A 24,918-nucleotide genomic window follows, 5' to 3' on the forward strand; every position below is an offset into this window, starting at 1 on the left:
TTTTTTCGAATCACATCGTTAATACTTATATCTGAAATTTGTTGGTGGATTTTTAGACAACTTTCTTAAAAGCTAAATTTTCCAATCTCCCCACCATTAAGAAATTTTTGACCTTTATCCGAGTACTTCCGAAAATTACATAAAGAGTTCTTTTTTGTTGATTTCGACCTCCAGAAGTTATTTTCGGTTTCATCTCTGCGAAAATTTCAAACTTGTTTTCAGAATAGCGAAGACGAAAATTCCTAAGTAATTAGTAATGAATAATGAAAATTTACAGTAATAATTGACCATTTTTTAAATTTCTAAAAATTTAGATTTTTCTTATAAATATCTACTTTCATTTACTGCATTTTTTCGCAGCTCATAGGACACAAAAAGACTGGTTTTCACTCTCCGTTTGAAATGTTAACATAAAAGTTCATATTACACGATAAACTGCTAACAAAATTTTACTACGGATTGTTAAGAAATATTTTCGACCATACAATACATATAATTTTATATTTATAAATTTCGAGAAACGTCAAGACATCAAGGCGATTTTTGAAATGTTAGATATTATGAACATAGTTTAAACCAAAGTTTAATTAAGTAAGAAATCACTGTTAATTCTAAATTTATTTGAGAACCTTAGAAATTTATTAGAAGTGTATCAAATCAATATAAAGCTACCCACCAAGTTTGGCATATTTACATGCAAAAAATAAGTCACAATTTCTATAATTTATTGAGTAGGAAATTCTTACCTTTTATCTACACTAATATTAAAATCATTCTTCTGTAACCTGACGTTTCAACAAAATAACACTGGTGTGGAACACTTTTAACAGTTCATATCGAAACTTAATGAAATATTTTCCCAAGATAGTTCAACTTTAAAAAAAAATCACTCTTTTTGCAGCTAAACCAACACACTCAAACAAAGCAAAACGTAAAATAACTTTCATTGTGGGAATTATAACAGATCGCTGGGACGTAGCCCTTGAATAATAAACTAAATGCAAGAAGCGAATTCTCAACGCTTCAATCGTCATGAAAACAAGGGAAACTACACTTGCATGTCACCGTTTATTCAAGACTTTTTGCAGTTTTTACATAACCACCTGTATAAACAGACTGAAAAAATAACGCAGTTGCATCTGTCACCATTCCTATGCAATTAATTAATTAAGTATTTGAAAACATAATTTCTGCTTTCAGTCGAAGGAGTGTATCCTTATTATTAATTAATTTAATACAATTGAATAGCGCAGATGTCAAACGGATTTTTATTGGTCGATTTGTATTGCAATAAATATAAATGAAAGACGGAATATCAGAAAATTGTCACTGTATTTAGTTTGTCGACGACGATTCATATTTTAATAATTGGTGCAACATTGCAAATGGCACATTTCGACTGGCGGCTGACAATTCGCGCAAATATTTTTACCCTGAGGATGATGGGCCTGTGGCCGAAACACAACAAAAAATACGAATTCAACTTGTACCTTCTCTACGCCTTCGTCGTTATATTCTTTTTTGCAGTCGTACACATACTTACTCTAGCAATCAATGTGTTTTTCATCTACAACAACTTCGATGCATTAATGAAAACAACGTATATTCTTGTAACCGAACTTCTGAGCCTGGTAAAAATCTATTTTTTCACTAAAAACATCCAAATTGTCAAGCAGTTACTGACAATGTTAGACAAAAAGCCGTTTCAGCCCCGAACAGTCAAACAAAAAGTTTTAATCGAAAAAGACTTGAAGCTGTGGACACAGATGTATTCGATGCTTTGGGTGTCCTGCATCGCAGCCTTACTGTTTTGGGCGATTTTTCCCATCTTGGATGGGTCTTATCGAGAAGGTCAGTTACCTTTCCTTGCTTGGTACCCCTTCGATTTTGGAGTAACACCAATGTATCAAATTACTTACGTTTATCAAATTTTGAGCACGTCTGTTGTGGCGATGTGCACTTCAAATATTGATACGTTCCTAGCAGCGCTGAATTTATTCGCAGGAGCTCAGTTTGATGTTTTGTGTGATAATTTAAAACAACTTAATTTGTGTGAAGATGACTCGAAAAGTAAAGAAGACTTAAAAATTTGCTTTCAACACCATCGCGAAATTTTGAGGTAACAATTGACGTTACGTAGTTTTAAGTTATAATGAAGTTATTTTTAGTTTCGGGGAAAGTATTAATAAATTTTTAGACTGGATTGTGTTTTTTCAATTTTTTGCTAGTGCTGTGACTATAGGACTGGCCATGTTTCAGTTGACTGTCGTAAGTGTAAATTAATATTTCAGGGTTGGTTATGTGTTCGTAGATTGCTCCATTTTCTAGTGAATTTTATTCAGTCATATCATTTGGGGGTGCAGTCATTGTAGAGATATTCATGTATTGTTGGTATGGCAACGAACTGACACTGAAGGTAAAAACTAACTCTAGTGTGATGAAAAGTAAAAACTTTATTATTTTTATTTGTAGAGTAGGAACCTGGCTTACGCAATTTTTGAAGCCGATTGGTCAATGGCTAGTATCGAAGTAAAAAGATTATTAATTTTTTTCATGCTCCGGTCCCAAAAAGAGTTTACGGTGTCTCCTTTCAACTTGTTTCAGTTATCCTTGGAAACTTTTATAAAGGTGACATACTTATTTTATCTGGCTTAGATTATAATTTACAGTTTTTCTTTTTAGATTTTAAAAACAGGATGGTCGTATTTTGCTCTAGTACACAGCGTAAATATTCAGTATTGAAGCGCATAGTTGATTTTGAATCGTTATTGTGAAATCAACTGTTATTTTTATTTTAATTATTAAGTTCAAGTTTAATGCATTTATATTTTAATTTTGAAATATGTACATTTATTGTTTAAAATTATTATTATTATTAAATTATTACACAGATAATCTTCTGCACTACCAGACCCATTGTTGTTAATTTTTGTACTTACATTAGGAATATCGTGTAGATGGTAAAATACTAGCCACTATGTCCAATTATCCCCACCAACAATGTGATGATGTCACCTCAAAATCGTATATAGTAAATTGGTTCCAAATTTTTGGAAACATCATTTTATCCCAACATTTTGCAATTTAATGTTGAAACTGTACATATAGCGTGTTTTTTTACTTGTACTTTAATTATTTTTATTAGTTCTGGCGATTGTAAATTGTCCAACAGATTGTAAATTTATTAAGTTATCTGTAATAAATAATTTTCTTCTCTTACACATGCAACATTTTATATGTTAAAATTTTTAAAGTCAAAATGTTTGTCCGCCTCCTTCGCTCCTGAAGTACGACAAATTCAGGATATTTATCAACACAGTTTAAAAATAAAAATTTTGTTAAATAACTGAATCAAATAAATAATAGGCAATCTAATCATATTGTTACTATTATCCCATAATTCAGTCCCGCAATTTCATTTTGAAATTGCATAACCGAATGCTTTGAAATCTTGCAGATATTTTAAAGTTATGATAAGATTGATCAATTTTTAATCAGAATATATTTGCTTATCCTCTCCAAAAAATTAATGACGTCAGCTCAAAATTTGGACGAATAAATCGTATCTAAAATGTGTCATTCATGTCTCAAAAAAAATAATGATTTTATTGATTAAATAAAAAATTGCAACTATTTTAAATGTGAAAAAGTAATAACGTCCGTGTTTTATCCCTGATATTGAGATTTTTTCCGTTTTTCGGTTTTTCGGTTCATTGCTGTTTCAATTTTCGACTTTTCACTTTTTCGAAATTTTAGTTTGGGGATATTTCAATTTAGTTATTCAATTTTTGGTTTTTATAATTTCTAAATTTTTCAATTTCTCGTTTTTGACTTTTTGTCTTCTTCAATTTTACGATTTTTAAATATTTTGATTTTTCAATTTTTGACTTTTATAAACTCTCAGTTTTTCAATTCTTCAATTGTTACGATTTTTCAGGTTTTTGGTTTTTCAATTTTTCAATTTTTTAAGGTTTGGATTTTTTGATTTTTCGATTCTCAATTTTTCAATTTTTTAATTTTTCAATTTTTGGATTTTTCAGTTTTTATTTCAATTTTCAATTCCACGATTTTCAATTTTTCGATTTCCCAATTGTTCAATGTTACAATTTTACGCTATTTCTAATTTACCTCCTCTTCAATTTTCCGATTTTTAAATATCAATTTTTCCAATTTGACTTTCATAAACTCTGCGTTTTTCGATTTTTTAGGTTTTTGAGTTTTCAATTTTTCAGTTTTTTAAAGTTTTGATTTTTCGACTTCACTTTTTGACTTTTTGATTTGTCAATTTTTCAATTTTTTAATTTCTCAGTTTTTGGATATTTCAGTTTTGACATTTTTTAGCTTTTCCATTCTTCAGTTTTTTTTTCATTTTTCAATTTTTCGAAATTTCAGTTTAGGGATTTTTCAGATTACTTATTATTCAATTTTTGGATTTTACAATTTTTCAATCTTTCGAGTGCTCGATTTTCAGTTTTTCGATTTTTCAATTTTCCGATGTTTCAATTTTACGTTTTATCAATTTTTCTCGTTTACAATTTTATGATTTTTAAATATTTTGATTATTCATTTTATCAATTTTTGACTCTTCTAAATTCTCAATTTTTCGATTTTTCAATTAATCGAGGTTTTGTATGTCCTGTTCTTGGATTGTTTAATTTTTCAATTTATCAGATTTTTGATTTTTCATTTTTTCGATTTTTTACGGTTTCACTTTTTTGATTTTTCGATTTCTCAATTTTTCTATATTTTAGATTATCAGTTTTTGGTTATTTCAGTTTTCAAATTTTTCAGTTTTTCTTCCATTTTTCAGTGTTTCGATATTTCGGTTTTAGAATGTTTCAATATTTCGATTCTTCGACTTTTCGATTTTTAACTGGTGGATTTTTCGATGTGTCGATTTTTTTATTTTTCGATTTTTAAATTTTAGATTTTTCTTATTAATTTTTCAATATTTAAAATTTTACATTTTTCGATTTCTCGATTTTTCATTTCAGTTCAATTCAATTTTTCAAGTTTTCGAATTTTTCAAATGTTTCGATTACAGAATCTCTCGATTTTTCGACTTCCCGGTTTTAGATTATCTGTTTTCAATTGTCGTTTTCCACACATTTTTGGATTTTTCAATTTTTCAGTTTTTAGATTTTTTGATTTTTCAAATTTTGATTTCCCGATTTAGTGTTTTATTTTTCAGGTTTTTGATATTTCAGTTTTGGGATTTGTCAATATTTCGATTCTTCGATTTTTCGGTTTTTGACTGCTGGATTTTTCGATGTGTCGATTTTTTTATTTTTTCGATTTTTAAATTCTAGACTTTTCAATTTTTTGATATTTTAATTTTTCAATGTTTAAAATTTTCGATTTTTCGATTTCTCATTTCAGTTCTTCGATATTTCAATTTTCCGACTTTTCAATTAATCGATGTTTTTCCCGCTTCTTGACTTTCGAGTTGTTCGATTTTCCTGTTGTATTCTTTAATTTTTCAATTTTTCGGGTTTTTGGTTTTACATTCTTTCGATTTTTTAAGGTTTCGAAGTTTCGATGTCACTTTTTTGATTTTTCGATTTTTTAGATTCTCGGTTTTTGGATATTTCAGTTTTCAGATTTTCAGTTTTTCTTTCATTTTTCAGTTTTTCGATATTTCAGTTTTGAGATTTTTCAATATTTCGATTCTTCGACTTTTCTATTTTTGAATGCTGGGTTTTTCGATGTCTATTTTTTACTTTTCCGCTTTTCCAATTTTTCAACTTTTTGTTTTTTCGATTTCTCAATTTTTCGATTTTTCCTCTTCATAACTTTTCGATTTCTGGATCTTTTGATCTTTCGATTTCTCAATATTTCAATATTTTACTTTTCGGATTTTCGGCTTTTCGATTTTCCAATATTTCGATTCTTCGATTTTTTGGTTGTTCAATTTCTTAATCTTTCGATTTCTCGACTTCTCAGTTTTAGATTTTCTGTTTATCAATTTTTCGATTTTTCAATTAATCGATGTTTTGATTTTCCCATTTCTTGACTTTCGAATGTTTCGATTTTCCTGTTGTATTCTTTAATTTTTCGATTCTTCAGGTTTTTGATTTTTCATTTTTTCGATTTTTTTAAGTTTTCGATGTTTCGATTTCACATTTTTGAGTTTTCGATTTTTCAATGTTTCGATTTTTTAGATTCTCGGTTTTTGAATGTTTCAGTTTTCGGATTTTTCAGTTTTTCTTTAATTTTTCAGTTTTTCGATATTCAGTTTTGGGATTTTTCAATACTTCGATTCTTCGACTTTTCTATTTTTGACTGCTGGATTTTTCGATATCTCTAGCTTTTAATTTTTCGATTTTTCAAATTTTCGATTTTTAAATTTTGGATTTTTCAAGCTTTTGATTTTTTGATGTTTTAATGTTTCTTAATCTTTCTATTTTCGACTTCCCGCTTTATGATGTTCGGTTTTTCAGTTTTTCTTTTTTTCAAATTTTCGATTTGCTAATTTTTCATTCCCGATTTATCGAGATTTTATTGTTCAGTTTTTGGCCTATTTCGGTTTCTTAGTTTATCCAGTTTTCTATTTTTTCGATTTTTTATTTTTCCGCTTTTCCAATTTTTCAACTTTTAACTATTTGTTTTCAATATTTCAATTTTTCAATTTTTACTTTTCGGATTTTCGGTTTTTCGATTTTCCAGTTTTTGGATGTTTCGATTTTTCAATTTTTCGATTTTTAATTATTCTGTTTTTAAATTTTAGATTTTTGAATTTTACATTTTTTTGATTTTCTGATGTTTCATTTTTCGATTTTCAGTTCTTCGATTTTCGATTTTTTAATTTTTCGGTTTCACGATTTTTTAATGCATCGATTTTTCGAATTTTCTTCTCTTCTTTCTCAGTGTTAATGTCATACACAAAAATGATCACTGAAAACATTTAAAAATTCACACAAAGTAGAACACAATGTTTTCAAATCATAAAAACAACTAGGTACATTTTCCCGAAAAAAATCCATTAAGTTATTAGGATGTCAATATTCTTTTGAACGCTTAGAGTCGACATTGGCCTGAGCGCCCTTTGGTCTGTATATCAAATAAGTTCTCAAGCGACGATTTGTACTTTATCATTGCGTTCATAGTTTTAAGATTTGCTTATACAGGGTAACACAAAAAAATTAATGAATCAGTCAGTTTATTATTGATCAAATTCAGAACCAGTCATCCATTTTCTCGAAAATCTGAGAACACGTTCGTCTTTACAACAATAAAATAATGATACCGTAACAATTATAATAATAACATTCTGAATATTTTATTCAATTGAGACTTATGAATCATTTTTATTAATCGGTTTTAACGCGATAAACTCATTCAAAATAAAATAAATGTCTACGTGACATTCTTCCGATGTATAAACATCAACATTTTAAACATTACGCATATTGCTCAGATACCACTATTCCCGTTGAAAATATGCACGGACGGTTTATACGGGTATGCTTGTGATTTTGAAACTATTACATTTGTATTCATATTTTTTCGATTTGTTTATACAGGGTGATGCAAAAAAAATAATGGCGTAATCAATTTTTGCGAGGAAATAAACCAATACATTTTAGTACGTATTTCCAACATATGGTTTGTTTTGTAAGTTCCGTATATAGCGTTTTAAGATAAAAATGCATAAGCATTCATAAAAAATAATTAATATAACTAAGTTTTAAATTAAAATATCTAGAATTTGTTTCGAATTCCTGCAGACAAAAAATTTAAATGCAACTGGTGCGCTGCATTTAATACATATTTTAACGTTATGCTAATAAAATCAATTCAATTATCCATGACTGCCTTTAACCGTATTTTTTATTGCTATCGGATGACTTAGTTCGAGAAACTATTATTATTAATTATTATGATATTATATAACAATTAAATACACACTAAATTTGCTCTATTCACGCGGAAAAAATACGTCACAATTTCTACAATCGAATAAAAACACTCTTACCTTATGTCTACACTACAGTTAAGAGGTTCTTCATGTGCACTGGTATTGCAACCAAAAAACACTAATATTATATGAAATATTGTACCACAATATGTCAGTTTAAAAAATCACTGTCTCACAGCTAAACACCATTAATACAACTGCAAACGTCGCAAAACCTAAATTAATTTTCTCTGGAGAAGGTCACTCTTATCGTGGGAAGGATAACAGATCGTAGGACGTGGCCCTTAAATAATAAACTAAACTCATAAACCAAATAGCTATTGCATGTCAGCCTTTAAAGCAGGCAGTTTTTACATAACTCCACAAAAAATTGCGCAGTTGCATCTGTCACCATTCCTCTGCAATTAGTTTATTGGCAGGTGCATACATAATGTCGAAGGAGTGGTTCCCTATTACTAATTAATTTAACGCAATCCAACGGCGCAGATCTTAAATGGATTTTTATTGGTCGCTGTGCATTGCAATTGATATAAATGAAACATAGATAATCAGAAAAATGTCACTGGATGTAATTTTGTCGAAGACGACTGTATTGATTTAGAAAACGTTGTGACAGTTTCTTTAATTGGTGCGACACTTGAAATGGCAGATTTCGACTGGAAGTCGACAATTCGCATAAATATTTCTACCCTGTGGATGACGGGACTGTGGCCGAAACATAACGACAAATACGAACTCAATTTGTACCTTCTCTACGCTATCTTCATTATATTTTTCTTTGAAGTTTTCGACGTACTTACTCAAGCAATCAATGTGTTTTTCATCTTCAGCGACTTCGATGCATTAATGAAAACAGCGTACGTTCTTGTAACTGAACTTCTGAGTGTGCTAAAAATATATTATTTCACTCAAAACGTCCGCATTGTCAAGCAGCTACTGGCAACGCTTGACAGAAAGGCGTTTCAGCCCCGAACTGTAAAACAGAAAGTTTTTATCGAAAAGGACCTGAAGCTGTGGACACAGATGTATTCGATGCTTTGGATGTCCTGCATGGGTGCGTTATTGTTTTGGGCGATTTTTCCCATCTTGGATGGGTCTTACAGAAAACGTCAACTGCCTTTTCTTGCTTGGTTTCCGTTCGATTTTGGAGGAACACCGCTGTATCAAATTACATACATCTATCAAATTTTGAGTACGTGTCTTCTAGCGATTGGTGGTTTCAATGTTGATACGCTGATAGTAGCGCTGAAGTTGTTCGCAGGATCTCAGTTTGATATTTTATGCGATAATTTAAAGAATCTTAATTTGTGTGAAGGTAATCCGAAAGAGAAGTTAAAAAGTTGCTTTCAACACCACCGGGAAATTTTGAGGTAACTAATGACTTTAGTTTTAAGTTATAATCAAGTTATTTTTAGTTTCGGGGAAAGTATTAATACATTTTTAAACTGGATTGTGCTTTTTCAATTTTTTGCTAGTGCTGTGTCTCTTGGACTGGTCATGTTTAAATTGACTACTGTAAGTATGAATTAATTATTTCAGATTTGATTATGCGTTTGTAGATTACTCCATTTTCTAGTGAATTTTATTCAGCGCTATCTTATGGGGGTGCAGTTTCTGTTCAAACATTTATGTATTGTTGGTATGGCAACGAACTTATATTAAAGGTAAGAAATGACTCCTGTCTGATTACAAGTAAAAATAAAATTACTTTTATTTGTAGAGTGGCAATCTGGCTTATGCAGTTTTTGAAGCCGATTGGTCAATGGCTAGTATCGAAGTGAAAAGATTGATAATTTTTTTCATGCTCCGGGCCCAAAAACAGTTTACAGTTTCTCCTTTCAATTTGTTTCAATTATCCTTGGATACTTTTATAAAGGTGACTTCGTTTTATTTTATCTGGCTTACTTTGTAATTTATAGATTTTTTCAGATCTTCAAAACAGGATGGTCGTATTTTGCATTAGTGCAGAGCGTAAATATTCAGGACTGAAAAGCGTTTGTTTATTTTGACTCGTTACTGATACTTTTACTTCAATAAGGTTTAAATTTGAGATTTATAATTTTCACTGAGAATTTCTGCACGATTCAGGTTTAGAAACTGCAGTAATTTAGAAATATCTAATATTTGCATCCAATAATAAAAAATTAATGAGTGCTTTCTTATCTGTTTACCCTAAAATTCCAAGTAGCACTATCTTTTTTTTAGCGGTCGTGCATGCATCTGTAGATTTTGATTGTAAAGAAATGCAACGACTGAAGAAATTCGATTTTAGGAGTTCTTATTTAGTCGAAAATTAAAAAGTTATATAGTGGGCCTTTTATGAAATAAAAGGAAGTTTCTCAAATTATTTCACCGACTGGCTACTTTTAATATTTCATGTTCATATTTCGTTCATATTTTCTAGACGTTTCATGACCCCTAGTAAAAACATAGGTCTCTCATTGCCGCTAGTCTTTTTCCATCTGCCGTTTGTCGTCTGCCATCTGTCCGCGTCTATGTCGATTTTTATTAGACAGATAATCCGAAACTACCGGACCGATTGTTGTCAAATTTGGTATTTATATCAGCTAATCAAACTTTGTCTAATCAACAATTATCCCCACCAACAATATGATGACGTCACCTCAAAATTGTATAAGTTAATGGGTTTTAAATTTCATAAAAACATACTCCTGCACGGGTAGTTTATGAACCCGTGTTGATTTTTTTTTTTAATTTTGAATCTGCGTTTCCGTCTGCCTGTCTGTTCATCTGTCTGTCGTCCCGGATTTTTATTAGACAATGTACAAAGATAATCTCCGAAGGTACTGAGCCGATTGCTGTCAAATTTTGTATTCATATTAGGAATATCATGTGGATGGTAAAACGCTAACAAAACTTTTTCTAATCATTCCCACCAATAGTGTGATGACATCACTTCAAAATTGTTCATAATAAATGGGTTTTAAATTGTATAGTCCTACACATATAGTTTATGATTCCGTATTGAGTTTCAAGATTTTATGAAAAAAAAAAAAAACAAAATTTTAAATCTGCAAAACCGAATGCTTTGAAATCTTGCACATGTTTTATCGTTATGATAAGCATGACAAATTTTTAATAAAAATATATTTACTTATTCCTCCGAAAAATTGATCAGGTGAAAATTTTGCCGAATAAATTCTAGCCAAAATGTGATGTGTTACTTGTGATTTATCATTGCATTAACATTTTTTAAATTTTCTTGAAAAGGTGGCCCCAAAAATTAATGAATGGGGCAATTTATTTTATAATTAAATCATAAAATAAACGATTAATAACTATTGATAATTTTTGCAAAATAAAATTTTTAAGATCAAAGTAAAGCCTATAATTACAAATTATAGGCCTCCGTCACCGCCTCTAGGCTTGTCTGGAGCACTCATCGCGACTTCCGCTTCCAGGCTCTTCTTAAGCGAACGATATCCGGCCGCCTTCACCGATGATGAGTCACCCATCATCGCCGTACATACTAAAAAACCCATAGGCGTCGTACCTGGGCGGCGTATGGGTTTATTTCGTTACAGTATTATACCGGGTGTCTGGAAAATGGCGAATTAACTTTTCAGTATGTTGCGTAATCAAAAAAGAAACATTGAATAAGACATTTATAAATTATAAACAAAAACAAAACCAACAAAAAAAACCATTAAAGCAAAACCAACTAAACACTAGAGAAGATGTTCAAAATTTCTGTCCTATGCATATAAGTAAGCTCGTAATGTTTCCAAATTTTGGCCATTTTTTGTAAAATATAGCCATCAACTCGTCAGTAAGATAAAACTGATTTTGCCAAATGATATATCCTCTAAGAAAAGAAAGGGTGGGTGGGCGGGGCTACTACCTGCTAAGATAAGACTGATTTTAGCAGATGACGTATCCTCTAAGAAATTTAATGAAATGATTATAACGAAAGATACTCAAAATTGTTTTAAATTTTTCAAAAAAAAAACCGGCGTCCCGAAATTAACTCAAAAATAGGTCAGGTCAGTCAATTGAACCCCAAAGTCCCCCAAAATTGTTTTAAATAATTCACAAAAAAAAAAATCTCCATGTGCTCCCAAAATAATACACTATGGGTTCCCAAATACTGCGGCACTCAAGCCTTTTTTAAATTCGTAAAAAATAAAACACTAAAAGCTAAAAAAATTTTTCCAGTCTTATCCAGCAACAAAACACCAGATTCTTTTGAATTTATTATATTGTTATAAGCAATTAAAAAACACAATCGTCCTCCGTCGTCACCCTCCAAGAAAGATTTATTTAGTATGGTATTTAATATTACGTCATCAACTTTAGCAAAAGAATGAATCAATAGATTTTGGTTCGTATAGTGTAATTTGTCACTTTTACAGAGTATTCTACACATATTTCAACTAATGCTAACCAAAAGTTGGCTAGTCATCCCCATCAACAATTTCATGACGTCATGCCAATGAATGGTATTCTAAAATGATTTGAATGTTACACAAAAATAAAACACCAATGGTTTCCTGAGATTCTTTCTACTACGCAGTTGATGATTTTGGTAGAACGACAGAAATTTTCGAAGAAATGAGACCTAAATCTACGAGAAAATGTCTAGCTAATTTTGGAAAATGGCTGAAAAATGGTCGAACATGTCAAAACTGTAAAAATCAGTCATATCTTATAAAAGGCTAGCCCCGCCCAACCGCCCTTATTTTCTTGGAGATATGTCATTTGCCAAAGACAGTCTTATCTTATCAAGACTAGCCCCACCCACCCGCCCTCTGTTTTCTTGACGGGTTAATCATTAATGTCTAGATAATTCTCGAAAATGGTTGAAGAATGGTCTAACATGTCAAAACTGTCAAAATCAGTCATATCTTATAAAATGCTAGCCCCGCCCACCCGCCCTTTTTTTCTTGGAACATATGTCATTTGCCAAAGACAGTCTTATCGTATCAAGGACTAGTTTTATTATTTTTGCTTTTTTATTCTTACCTGAGCGTAAGCGAAGGAAATATTATAATCGAGTCCCTCGGCCGACTCTCTACTTTTACGTTTTCTTGACCTTTCATGACCCCTAGAGTACGAAAAATCGGGTCTCGTTTCCGTCTGCCTGTTTGCCCGTCTATGCGTCTATCTGCCGTCTATCCGGCCCATTATTGTGAAATTTTGTATATCATATAGATGGTAAAACGCTAACCAAAATTTGTCTAGTCATCCCCACCAATAATGTGATGACGTCACTTCAAAATTGTACATAGTAAATGGGTTTTAAATTGTATAAAATAACATAGTCATACACATGTAGTTTACGACTCCGAATTGAGTTTTTACCCGAAACGTCCCGATTTTTGGAAAAAAAATCAAAATTATAAAACAACATTTTGCAATTTAATTTTTAATCTGTTAACTCGAATGTTTTGAAATGTTGCAGATGTTGTAAGGCTATAAAGACCATCATAAATCTTTAGTCAAAATATATTTGGTTATCCCCTCCCAAAACTTGAAGACGTCAGCTCAAGTAAATCCTATCTAAAATGTACAAAATATGATGAGTCTGTACTTGTGGTATATCACTCCCTTCATATTTTTTGGATTTGCATATACAGGGTGACGCCAAAAAATTAATGATATAAACTGTACAAAATATGATGAGTCTGTACTTGTGATTTATCACTCCATTAATATTTTCTAAATTTGCATATACAGGGTGATTTAAAAAAAATAATAAATGCGTAAATTTATTTTATTGGTTTACTCAGGAACTGCAAAACCGAATGCTTTGAAATCTACTGCGAAAAAAAAACATAATAGGCATGCAGTCGTCACGTTTCCGACAGCGAGGGAAGTACTGTCTAAACTCTTTAGACGAATTTTTTTGAATAGCAAAACTGAATACTTTGAAATCTTGCAGACGCTTTAAAGTTATTGCAACCATCGTCCATTGTTAATCAAAATATATTTATTTATACCTCCAAAAAATTTATGGTGTCATCTCAATCTACAAAAAACTAACGAGTTTGCATCCAAATTAGACTGTTTTTTTTACAAAAATGGTTTAAAAATAATTTTATTTATTTAAAATATTCCGAAAAAATAAATAGAATTTCCCAGAGATCCATGCCAGGTGTGGCGTTTTTTCTAAACCCATAGTCAAAATTCCACAAAAATACTGCTTCTTAGTCCATAATTAGTTGATTTTCTAGAAACGTTACCAATCTTAGGTATATATATACAATGCCCTTTATAAATATAAAAAAAAAAATTCGAAACTTTCGTTTTGGAATGCAGTCGGTATCAGTTACGCTTTAGGAATTAGGAACGTTCATTCTAAATAAGTACTTCCCGAGCGTACCCGAATAAAGTATTTTAATATGTTTCACTGGTGGAACTGGCTACTTTCATGTTTTCTCAATATTTCATGATCCCCAAAGTACGAAAATCTGTCTGTGGTCTGTCGTTTGTCTGTCGTCTATAACAATTTTTATTAGACAGACCTCGTTGTAAGCAATTCAAGAAACAAGACTTAGCTCCTTTAAAAAAATTATATTTATTTGATAATAATGTTTTGGACGTGATGCCATTAACTTTTTTAAAGGAATGAATCAATAAATTGATGAAAATTAAATCTTTCTAGGTTTAATGCTTTTTGTGAAAAATGTAATCACTTCAAAACTTTTTTATATCTGTAACTATGATACAATTTGGAGTCATTTGACACATTTTTTTTATGCTTATTTGCTTTTTTTTCAATTTTATGCATATTAAAACTTATATGCTTATTTAATGCTTTTTTCGACGAATATGAGTTTTAATGCATTTTTTGTTCAAATGCCGGCCTTGTCGGGATGACAAATACTTGTTAGTTAGCCGTATCGTAGCGTATGCATTTTACCTGGAGTTGACCATTGAAGTACACTTACTCAAGACCCTTTCTGTGAATAGGTTCCGGTCGTTTGGGTAATAAAATTTTATTATAGGATTGGAAAAATACTCCATAGATTTTATGACTTTAAATCCTTACTACCGTTGATAATGAATTAAAGCTTTTAACCAGATGTTCTATTTCGGCATTTTGCGGCAAGACCGTTGAAGATTTTCTAGAAAAAAGGATTATTGTACCCAAATACCTACCTTAAAATTTTTCTAATGGAAACTTTTAAGTAAATGAACCGTTTATTTCACAACCATCAGACTATCGCATCTGTCGTAGTTCAGTGTTATACGTGGTTCTCCCTTGTTACATGTTGAGTTCTTTTTGGTAATATTACTAATATTTTAAAAGAATGCCGAAAGTAAAATCGACGCCGGATGAGTGGATAAAGGATTTTCCAAAATTAAAATTAGAAAACAACAAAATATTCTGCAGAGCTTGTGTGAAAACCGTAAGCCCACTTATCTATTTTCCTTTGTTAATCCTGTATATGTACGTTGTTTTAGATTCAAAGTGATAAAAAATATAACGTGACGCAACATGTCAGAACGACTCTTCATGTAGAAAGGAAGAAAATGTTTGAAGTTTCTAAAATTAAACAGCAGACCATACATGAATCTGTTGCATCTACTTCCACAAAAGATGAGCAGTTTCAGTTTAATTTTGATTTATGTAAAATGATGATCCAGTCCAATATACCTTTAAAAAAATTGGAGAAAGGACCTCTTCAAGAATTCCTTGAAAAACACTGCAATCGACTTATTCCGGTTGAAAGTACTCTCCGAAAAAATTATGTAGGCCCAGTGTTTCAGCAAGTTTACAACGAAATTAAACATCGCATTGGAGATAATTATTTATGGTTCGCTGTCGATGAAACAACCGATAGTTGTAGAAGATACGTGGCAAGTTTAATTGTTGGAATCTTAAATGAAAATTTCCCTAGTCGAGGGTATGTAGTAAGTTTGAAAATGTTAAATAAAACAAATGGCAATACGATTACCAGATTTGTAAATGACAGTCTTACGTCACTATTTTTGCCAAATGCCGTACCGGCGAATAAAATTTTATTGATGATCTCGGATGCAGCTCGTTATATGTATGTTGAAAGCAGGGAATAATCTAAAAATATTGTATCCCAATTGAATTCACTCTACTTGCATTGCCCACGGTTTAAACAGAGTGGCTGAAGGAATATGTTTGCAGTTTCCTACTGTTAATAAATTAGTGGCAAATGGTAAAGCCCCACTAAGAGTGCAACATTTTAAGGAAAAATTTCCAAACATTCCATAGCCCCCAGAGCCGATTATAACGAGGTGGGGAACATGGTTACAGGCCACATTTTATTATGACAAATATATCAAAGAATTTGAGGAAGTAGTTACGGAGTTTAGCGAAGATTCTTCTCAATCGATTAAAGATTGCATAAATATTTTGGAAAACAAAGATTTGCGACAAGATCTAGCTTTTCTAAGAAGCAATTATCAATTCGTATGTGAGGTAATAGAAAAGTTAGAAAAACGCAACATGTTGGTAGATGCCATAAACTTAGTGAAAGAATTTAAACAACAAGCAAACCCAGTAAGGGGTGATATTGGTACTCGAGTATCTCAAAAACTTGACGAAGTGTTAAATAACAATGCAGGTTCCGGTGTTCTTTTCTACGTTACTCGTGTTTTACAAGGCCAGAAGGTGGAAGATTTGGAGTTACATTCAACATTAGTTGCAAAATTCAAATTTGCGCCAACAACGAGTGTGGATGTTGAACGCACATTCTCCAATTTTAAACACATTTTAAATGATCGGCGAAAAAATTTTACAGTGGACAACTTGGAACATATTACAATCATAAATTGTTTTAAAGAAAACTGAAATACGTGTGTAAAATATAAAGTCTAGAATTATTGTAATAATATTTTATCCAAAGTTCTAAGAAGTGTTCTTTGATTTGTGATATGATTATGTTTTTAATGCTTTTTTGCTTAAAATAAAACTTTTTTATTGAAAATGTTGTGCTTATTTAAGCGGTTATTCTTAATTTTTTTGTGCTTATAAATCCGCTCTCTGTTAATCAAATATTATGTTATGTAATATTAAAACCTCAAATTTTGTCTATTTACGTGTAAAAATACGTCACAATTTCTACAAATGAATGAAAACACTTACCTTAAAAGCCTCTTTGTATGCACTGGTATTTAAAACAAATAACACTACTATGGAACAGTTTTAACAATGCATACTGAAACTTTGATGAAATTTTATTGCACCAGACGTCAGTTTAAAAAAATCACTCTCTTATAGCTAAACACCGCAAACGAAGCAATAACCAAATTAAATTTCACTGCAAAAACCGCCCTTATCGTGGGAATTATAACAGATCGCTGGGACGTGGCCCTTTAATAATAGACTAAAATGCAACAAGCGAATTCTGAACGACTCGATAGTCATGAAAACGAGCGAAACAGTCTTGCATGTCAGCATTTAATGGACACATTTGCACTTTTTACATAAGCACCTACAAAAAATCGCCCAGTTGCATCTGTCACTATTCCTCTGTAATTATGTAATTGGCATTTGAATACATCATTTCTGCGCCCTGTCGAAGGAGTGGTTCCCTATTATTAATTCAAAGGCGCAGATGTTAAATGCACTTTCATTGGTCGATGCGAATTGCAACAGATATAAATAAAGTGGAACATTAAAAATGTGTCACAGTGTTTAGTTTTGTCGAAGACAACTGCATTTATTCAGCACGGAATTTGAATAATTTGTGAGAAGTGTTAGAAAGATAATAGAAGCAGAAAGTACATACTTACAGTACACATTTATTCTTCTAGATATTTTTAAGTCATAACAATTCACATGGAACACTTCGACTGGAATTTTACAATTCGCACAAATATATTTGTTCTAAGGATGCTGGGACTGTGGCCGAAACATACCGACAAATACGAATTCAATTTATACCTTCTCTACGCCCTCATAGTTATATGTTTCTTTGCAGTTTTACACACACTCACTCAAGCAATCAATGTATTTTTCATCTTCAACAACTTCGATGCATTAATGCGAACTACATACATTCTTTTAACTTTACTTCTGGATCTGCTAAAAATCTGTTTTTTCACTCAAAACATACAAACTGTTAAGCAGTTACTGGAAACGTTAGACAGAAAATCGTTTCAGCCCCGAACTGTCAAACAAAAACTTTTAATCGAAAAGGACTTGAATCTGTGGACACAGATGTATTGGATGCTTACGTGGTGCTGCATTGGTGCCTTATTGTTTTGGGCAATTTTTCCAATTTTGGATGGGTCTTATCGAGAAGGTCGGTTGCCGTTTATTGCTTGGTATCCATTCGATTTTGGTGTAACACCACTGTACCAAATTACCTACGTTTATCAAATTTTGGGCATATCTGTTCTGGCGATGTCAACTATCAATATTGATACACTGATGGCAGCAACGAATTTATTCGCAGGAGCTCAGTTTGATATTTTATGCGATAATTTAAAGAATCTTCATTTGGGTGAGGACGATTCGAAGTGTAAAGAGAAGTTGAAAATTTGCTTTCAGCACCACCGGGAAATTTTAAGGTAACAAGTAAAATGCATTATATTTAGGTTATATAACACGATAAAATATTTTTAGTTTCGGGAAAAGTACTAATAAGTTTTTAAACTGGATTGTGTTTTTTCAATTTTTTGCTAGTGCAGTGTCTATTGGGCTGATCATGTTTGAACTGACTGTCGTAAGTATAAATTAACTATCTTGGATTGATTACGTGTTCGTAGATTGCTCCATTTTCTAGTGAATTTTATTCAGCCATATCGTATGGGGGTTCAATTATTGTTCAGGCATTCATGTATTGTTGGTATGGCAACGAACTGATGCTAAAAGTAAAGACTGGCTCGTGTCTAATGATAAGTAAAAATAAGATAATTTTTATTTGTAGAGCGGCAACCTGGCTTATGCAATTTTTGAAGCTGAATGGCCAGTGGCTAATATCGAAGTAAAAAAATTATTAATTTTTTTCATGCTCCGGTCCCAAAACGAGTTTACAATTTCATCTTTTAACTTGTTTCATTTATCCATAGATACTTTTATGAAGGTGGCTTATGTTATCTAGCATAATTTGTAATTTACAGAGTTTTTTCAGATTTTGAAAACAGCATGGTCCTACTTTGCTTTAGTGCAGAGCGTAAATATTCAGCATTGAGAATCAAAGCTTATTTAAATGAGGTGCCAAATGTGTTTAAATAAAATTAAAATTTAGACAAAAAAATGGAGAAGTGACTTATATATTTTGCTGAAATTTCCTGGCGCATCCACTTTAGTTAGCACAATTCAAGTTTATCAACGAAACTGTAATTTACAAACATGTTATTGTTGCAATGCAGACATTATAATATGTTATCTATTTCATCTAAATTCTATAGTTCATAACGTAGTGTAAAATACTCGAAGCTAAAGCCCCCTTTGAAAAACTATATAAAAAAATTGATTTTGGGATTTTTGCTTCGTGGTAACCTCTATAAAATATATAACATTGGTGTAAATAACACCCCACAAATAACCAGATAACCAATGGGAAAAATGTACTCTTAACAACATGCTTAACTTCGAGTGTTCATGATCAAACTTTGAAAGAATCGGACTAAAAGCACGTTTAGATTACAAGTATCAGCAGCCGTTTGCATTTATGTTAAAATAAAATAAAATTGGAAATGCAGCAAAACGGCTCGAATGTTATTTTGGGCGAGGAATTGTTATTATAATTATTATTATTTTATTATTATTAAATATTGACGGTACGACATTACTGTACTTTTCAAAAAAATGGGGTGAATCCTTCAGATATTTTTATTGCTCTGACTTCCGTTTATTGAATAAAACACTACATTTTATTTGGTTTTTGGATGTTGTAATTCACACTTGTCTAAATCTAGGAGAGCATCCCCTAGCCTCCCCCTAGCTACGACCTTATGATCGCCCGCATCGTCTCCAGCTTCCGGTCACTGTTTTGTCTAATGGGTTGTATAAACTATTTTGCCCGAACGTGTGAGGTCGCCGATAAAGACATGACACTGTCAGTGGCGGCCCTCCGGAAAGTTAACAGACAGACGGAAACGGGAGATTTATTTCTTCGTACTGTAGGGGTCATAAAAGGTCGAGAAAACGTAAAAGTATAGAGTCGGCCGACGGACTCGATTACAATACTTCCCTTGTACTTGGCTCAGGAAATAAAAAAATGTTAATGTTTTTAGATATCGGGAGAAAGTCACCTAGATATTTGTATGATTTCAATGTGAAACAGATGACTAAAATTATTTATTAACCTCAATTGAACAAAATTTTCTGAATGTTATTATTATAATTCTTGCCGTATCATTTTCGAGAAAAGCGGGTGGCTCGTTCTTAATTTGATCAATACTAAACTGACTGATTCATTTTTTTTTGAGTCACCCTGTATAAGCAAATCAAAAAAATTTGAATGAAATCATAAGTTACAAGTACAGTCTGATCATATTTTGCACATTTTCGAAGGAATTTATTCGGCAAAATTTTGAGATGACCTAATACAATTTTTTGAGGTTGAAAACATTTTGATTAAAAACTTACTATAATAACTTCACAACGTCAAGATTTCAAAGTACATATTCAGTTTTGCGATTCTTGATTTCTACAATAATATAAATAAACTCTGTCATTAATTTTTTTCAGACACCCCGTATAAGCAAATATAATAAAAAATCTAAATAAAAAATTCTAATGCAGTGATAAATCACAAGTATGGACTCATCATACTTTACACATTTAAGATACATTCACGGATTCATTAATTTTTTGAGTCACCCTGTATATGCAAATCCAAAAAATATGAATGGAATGATAAATCACAAGTACAGACTCATCATATTTTATACATTTTAGATAAGATTTTTTCAGCAACATTTTGGGGTGGCCTCATCAATTTTTTAGAGGATGAGCAAAAATATATTTTGATCAAAAATTTACCTTACCTAGGATAACTTTAAAACGTCTCCAAGACTTCATCATTCGATTAAATCAATAAAATATATTCACGCATTCATTAATTTTTTGAGACACCCTGTATATGCAAATCCAAAAAATATGAATGGAAAAATAAATGACAAGTACAGACTCATCGTATTTTGTACATTTTAGACAGGATTTATTCGGCAATCTTTTGAGCTGACGTCATCACTTTTTTGGAGGGGATAAGTAAATATATTGTGTTTGAAATTTTATTATGCTTATCATGACTGTAACCCATCCGCAAGATTTCAAAGTATTCGGTTTTGTAGATCCCAAATTAAATGTCAAAATGTTGTTACCTAATTTTGATTTTTTTTCCAAAAATCTGGACGTTTCGGATAAAATTTCAATTCGAAGTCATAAACTACATGTGTAAGACAATGTTATTTGAAACAATTTAAAACCCAATTACTAACAATTTCGAAGTGACGTCATCACATTAGTGGTGGGGATGATTAGACAAATTTTGGTTAGCGTTTTACCATCTACATGATATACCTAATGTAAACACAAAATTTGGCAATTTTGCTTACGCTCAGGAAGTAATAGAAATGGAGATGATCGAAACAAGGAAATAAAAGAAATGATGAAGGAAATACTGGAGAAAAAGGACGAACGAAATTACCGAGTTAAAAACAATGATGGAAAAAATGTCCGTAGCCATTTTCCAGTGAAGGAAATCAGAAATGAGACCTATGAGTATAAAAAGTAAATAAATGAATTGACAAAAGAAAATCAGGAGCTAAAAGGTGAAGTTAAGGAAATGCAGCAGAAATTAGAGAAAGTACGTAGAAATGGCCTTGGAAATATGTCAAAAAGATACCAGGAGAAACAATCTAATCATCAAAGGATTGGAAATAAAGACGAATACCACGGAAAACTTGAAAGAGGTCATAGAGGAATTTATAAAAAAGGAATTGCAGACCGAATGAGATAAATGTTGCCGGAAAAAGAAATGAAAAAAAAACATATCATCGAAATGAAAAGCTTCTTCGAGAAACAAAAAGAGTGAAGATTACAAGACACAATAAGAGCAGAAGATGCTAATTAAGAATGGAAACAAATCCAAGCAATAAAAACCGAGGTAGCCGAAATGATGATGAAGAAAACAAATAAAGGAAAAGAGAAGGATTGGTTTGATATAGAGGGTAAAAAATCATGCTTTTTGTACTACCAACTTACTAGTATAAATATAAGCCCTGTAGGATTTTTATTTGGTGCCAACTTAATTCAACAGGTAGTGGTTTTTTAATTTTTGCAAATTGAGGGTAATCTAATCTGGCAAGAAGAAAATTTTATCAAAGACACATCTTCAAAAATTCATGGCTGTCTTCGATTGTGTTTTTTATTGTTGTGGCAGTATTTTCGTACACCAAAACAACACTTCGCTTACTAATCGCACAAAAGAATTCATTCACACTTGATGACTTCTTGAGAGATATTGTGTTGGAAATGCTAAAAACTAATTGTAGTAATTTACAAAACTGACACGCTTGCCTTTGTACATATTTTAGATAAAAAAAAACATGAATTCAGTGCAAATTCTAAATCTCTCTGAGATATTCAAAAACTATTAAAAGTACGAGTATATCGAATTATAGTAAAACTATCCACCAAATTCGGTTCATTTTAGCGTAAAAAAATCACAAATTCTACAATCGAATAAAAATCTCTTACCTTTTATCTACACTACAATTAAAAGCTCCCTTACGTTCAGTGGCGTTTCACAAAAATAACACTACTAATTGGAACTTTATAAAATATTAGGGCAAGATGCATCAATTTAAAAAAAAATCACTTTTATTGATTGATGCACCACGAAAACTGCATATAAAGCAAAACCCAAATTAATTTTCACTGCAAAAGCCGCTTTTATCGTGGGAATTATAACAGATCGCTGGTAAGTGGCCCTTAATAATGAACTAAAATGCAACAAGCGAATCCCGAACGATTCGATACTCATGAAAACAAGGGAAACTATTGCATGTCAGCACTGAATGGGCACTTTTTGCAGTTTTTCATAACCACCACAAAAAAAATGCGCAGTTGCATCTGTCACTATCCCTATGCAATTATTTAATTAGCAGTTGCATAACTAATTTCTGCTTCCTGTCGAAGGAGTTGTTCCCTATTATTAATTAATTTAATGCAATTCAGTGGCGCAGATGTTAAATGCACTGTTATTGGTCGATGGGAATAACAACAGGTATAAAAGAAGATCGAATATTAAAAACTTCTATCAGTATTTAGTTTCGTCGAAGAATGCAATTAGTTTGTTACGGTGTATGGTCATAATTTAGAAATTTTTTAGTCATAAGTGAACAAGACTTACAACAGTTCAAATGGAACATTTCGACTGGAAGTTGACAATTTGCACAAATGTTTTTATCCTGAGGATGCTGGGACTGTGGCCGAAACATAACGACAAATACGAATTCAATTTGTACTTTCTCTACACCATCGTAGTTATATGTTTCTTTGCACTTTTACACACCCTCACTCAAGCAATCAATGTATTTTTCATCTTCGACAACTTCGATGCATTAATGAGAATAACGTACATTCTTTTAACCGAACTTCTGGGTCTGCTAAAAATCTATTTTTTCGCTCAAAACATACAAATTGTTAAGTAGTTACTGACAACGTTGGAGAGAAAGTCGTTTCAGCCCCGAACTGTAAAACAAAAGGTTTTAATCGAAAAGGACCTGAAGCTGTGGACACAGATGTATTTGATGCTTTCGTTGTGCTGCATAGCTGCGTTATTGTTTTGGGCGATTTTTCCCATTTTGGATGGGTCGTATCGAGAAGGTCAGTTGCCTTTTATTGCTTGGTATCCGTTCGATTTTGGAGTAGCACCAGTGTATCAAATTACGTATATTTATCAAATTTTGAGTACGAGCATTCTGGCGATATCCACTATGAATATTGATACACTGATGGCAGCAACGAATTTATTCGCAGGAGCCCAGTTTGATATTTTATGCGATAATTTAAAGAATCTTGATTTGAGTGAAGAGGAGTCGAAATGTAAAGAGAAGTTAAAAATTTGCTTTCAGCACCACCGAGAAATTTTAAGGTAACAAATATCCTTAAATTTACGTTACAATATAGTCAAATATTTTTAGTTTCGGGAAACGTACTAATAAGTTTTTAAACTGGATTGTGTTTCTTCAATTTTTTACTAGTGCGGTGTCTATTGGACTGGTCATGTTTGAATTGACTATCGTAAGTATAAATTAAATATTTTGGATTGATTATGTGTTCGTAGATTCCTCCATTTTCTAGTGAATTTTATTCAGCCTTATCATATGGGGGTGCACTCACTGTTGAGACTTTCACGTACTGTTGGTATGGCAATGAACTGACACTAAAAGTAAAGATTGATTCTTGACCAGTGGTAAGTTAAAATAAGATTAATTTTATTTGTAGAGCAGCAACCTAGCATACGCAATATTTGAAGCTGAATGGTCAATGGCTAACGTCGAAGTTAAAAGATTGATAATTTTTTTCATGCTCCGGTCCCAAAAAGAGTTTACAATTTCTCCTTTTAACTTGTTTCATTTGTCATTAGAAACTTTTGTAAAGGTGACTAATTTTATCTGGTGAAGTTTGTACTTGACAGAGTATTTTTCAGATCCTGAAAACAGGATGGTCGTACTTTGCTTTAGTACACAGCGTAAATATTCAGCATTGAGAAGCAAAGTTTATTTTAATGGTTTACGTGAAATTAACTGTCAAATGTGTTTTAATAAAATTTAAATTTAGCCAAAAAAATGGAGTAGTGATTTATATATTTTGCTGATTTTTTCTGGCGCATCCACATCAGTTTGCACAATTCAAATTTATTAGCGAGACTACTACTTTACAAATATCTTATTCTTGAAATGCAGACATTATAATATGTTATCAAATTCAACGAATTGAATGTGAAGTGTGAACTCGGAATATACCTATTAATAAGATTAAATTTTTTCGTATTCATGTACTACTAAGAAATATCTCAATGAATTTAAAAAAATAT

General features: G+C 31.5%; 2 protein-coding genes across 2 annotated transcripts; both read left to right on the forward strand.

The window, feature by feature from the left end:
• The first annotated feature begins 1,385 nt into the window (after nucleotides 1–1,385).
• LOC135139613 (odorant receptor 82a-like) lies at nucleotides 1,386–2,655 on the forward strand. Its single transcript, XM_064069913.1, has 5 exons — nucleotides 1,386–2,119; nucleotides 2,169–2,268; nucleotides 2,312–2,416; nucleotides 2,473–2,529; nucleotides 2,605–2,655. Exons 1-5 carry the CDS (start codon nucleotides 1,386–1,388, stop codon nucleotides 2,653–2,655), a joined length of 1,047 nt encoding a protein of 348 aa, XP_063925983.1.
• A 5,905-nt stretch (nucleotides 2,656–8,560) lies between these two features.
• On the forward strand, nucleotides 8,561–20,029 carry LOC135139614 (uncharacterized). The gene is made up of 7 exons (XM_064069914.1): nucleotides 8,561–9,288; nucleotides 11,284–11,441; nucleotides 18,319–18,433; nucleotides 18,489–18,588; nucleotides 18,632–18,736; nucleotides 18,793–18,849; nucleotides 19,802–20,029. The coding sequence occupies exons 1-7, from the start codon at nucleotides 8,561–8,563 to the stop codon at nucleotides 20,027–20,029; spliced, it is 1,491 nt and encodes a 496-aa protein (XP_063925984.1).
• The last annotated feature ends 4,889 nt before the right edge of the window (nucleotides 20,030–24,918 follow it).

The sequence above is a fragment of the Zophobas morio genome, unplaced genomic scaffold, assembly GCF_036711695.1.
Source record: "Zophobas morio isolate AGI-343-1 ecotype UQ-CSIRO unplaced genomic scaffold, CSIRO_AGI_Zmor_V1 ptg000031l, whole genome shotgun sequence".
Lineage (NCBI taxonomy): Eukaryota > Metazoa > Arthropoda > Insecta > Coleoptera > Tenebrionidae > Zophobas > Zophobas morio.

Bases quoted from the DNA above. Each gene is read 5' to 3' on its own strand.
- LOC135139614 (XM_064069914.1), top strand. From the start codon at position 8,561: ATGGCAGATTTCGACTGGAAGTCGACAATTCGCATAAATATTTCTACC. The intron at 9,289-11,283 runs GTAACTAATGAC...TACAAATTATAG, and splicing joins CACCACCGGGAAATTTTGAG to GCCTCCGTCACCGCCTCTAG. The intron at 18,589-18,631 runs GTAAGTATAAAT...ACGTGTTCGTAG, and splicing joins TCATGTTTGAACTGACTGTC to ATTGCTCCATTTTCTAGTGA.
- LOC135139613 (XM_064069913.1), top strand. From the start codon at position 1,386: ATGGCACATTTCGACTGGCGGCTGACAATTCGCGCAAATATTTTTACC. The intron at 2,269-2,311 runs GTAAGTGTAAAT...ATGTGTTCGTAG, and splicing joins CCATGTTTCAGTTGACTGTC to ATTGCTCCATTTTCTAGTGA. The intron at 2,530-2,604 runs GTAAAAAGATTA...AACTTGTTTCAG, and splicing joins GGTCAATGGCTAGTATCGAA to TTATCCTTGGAAACTTTTAT.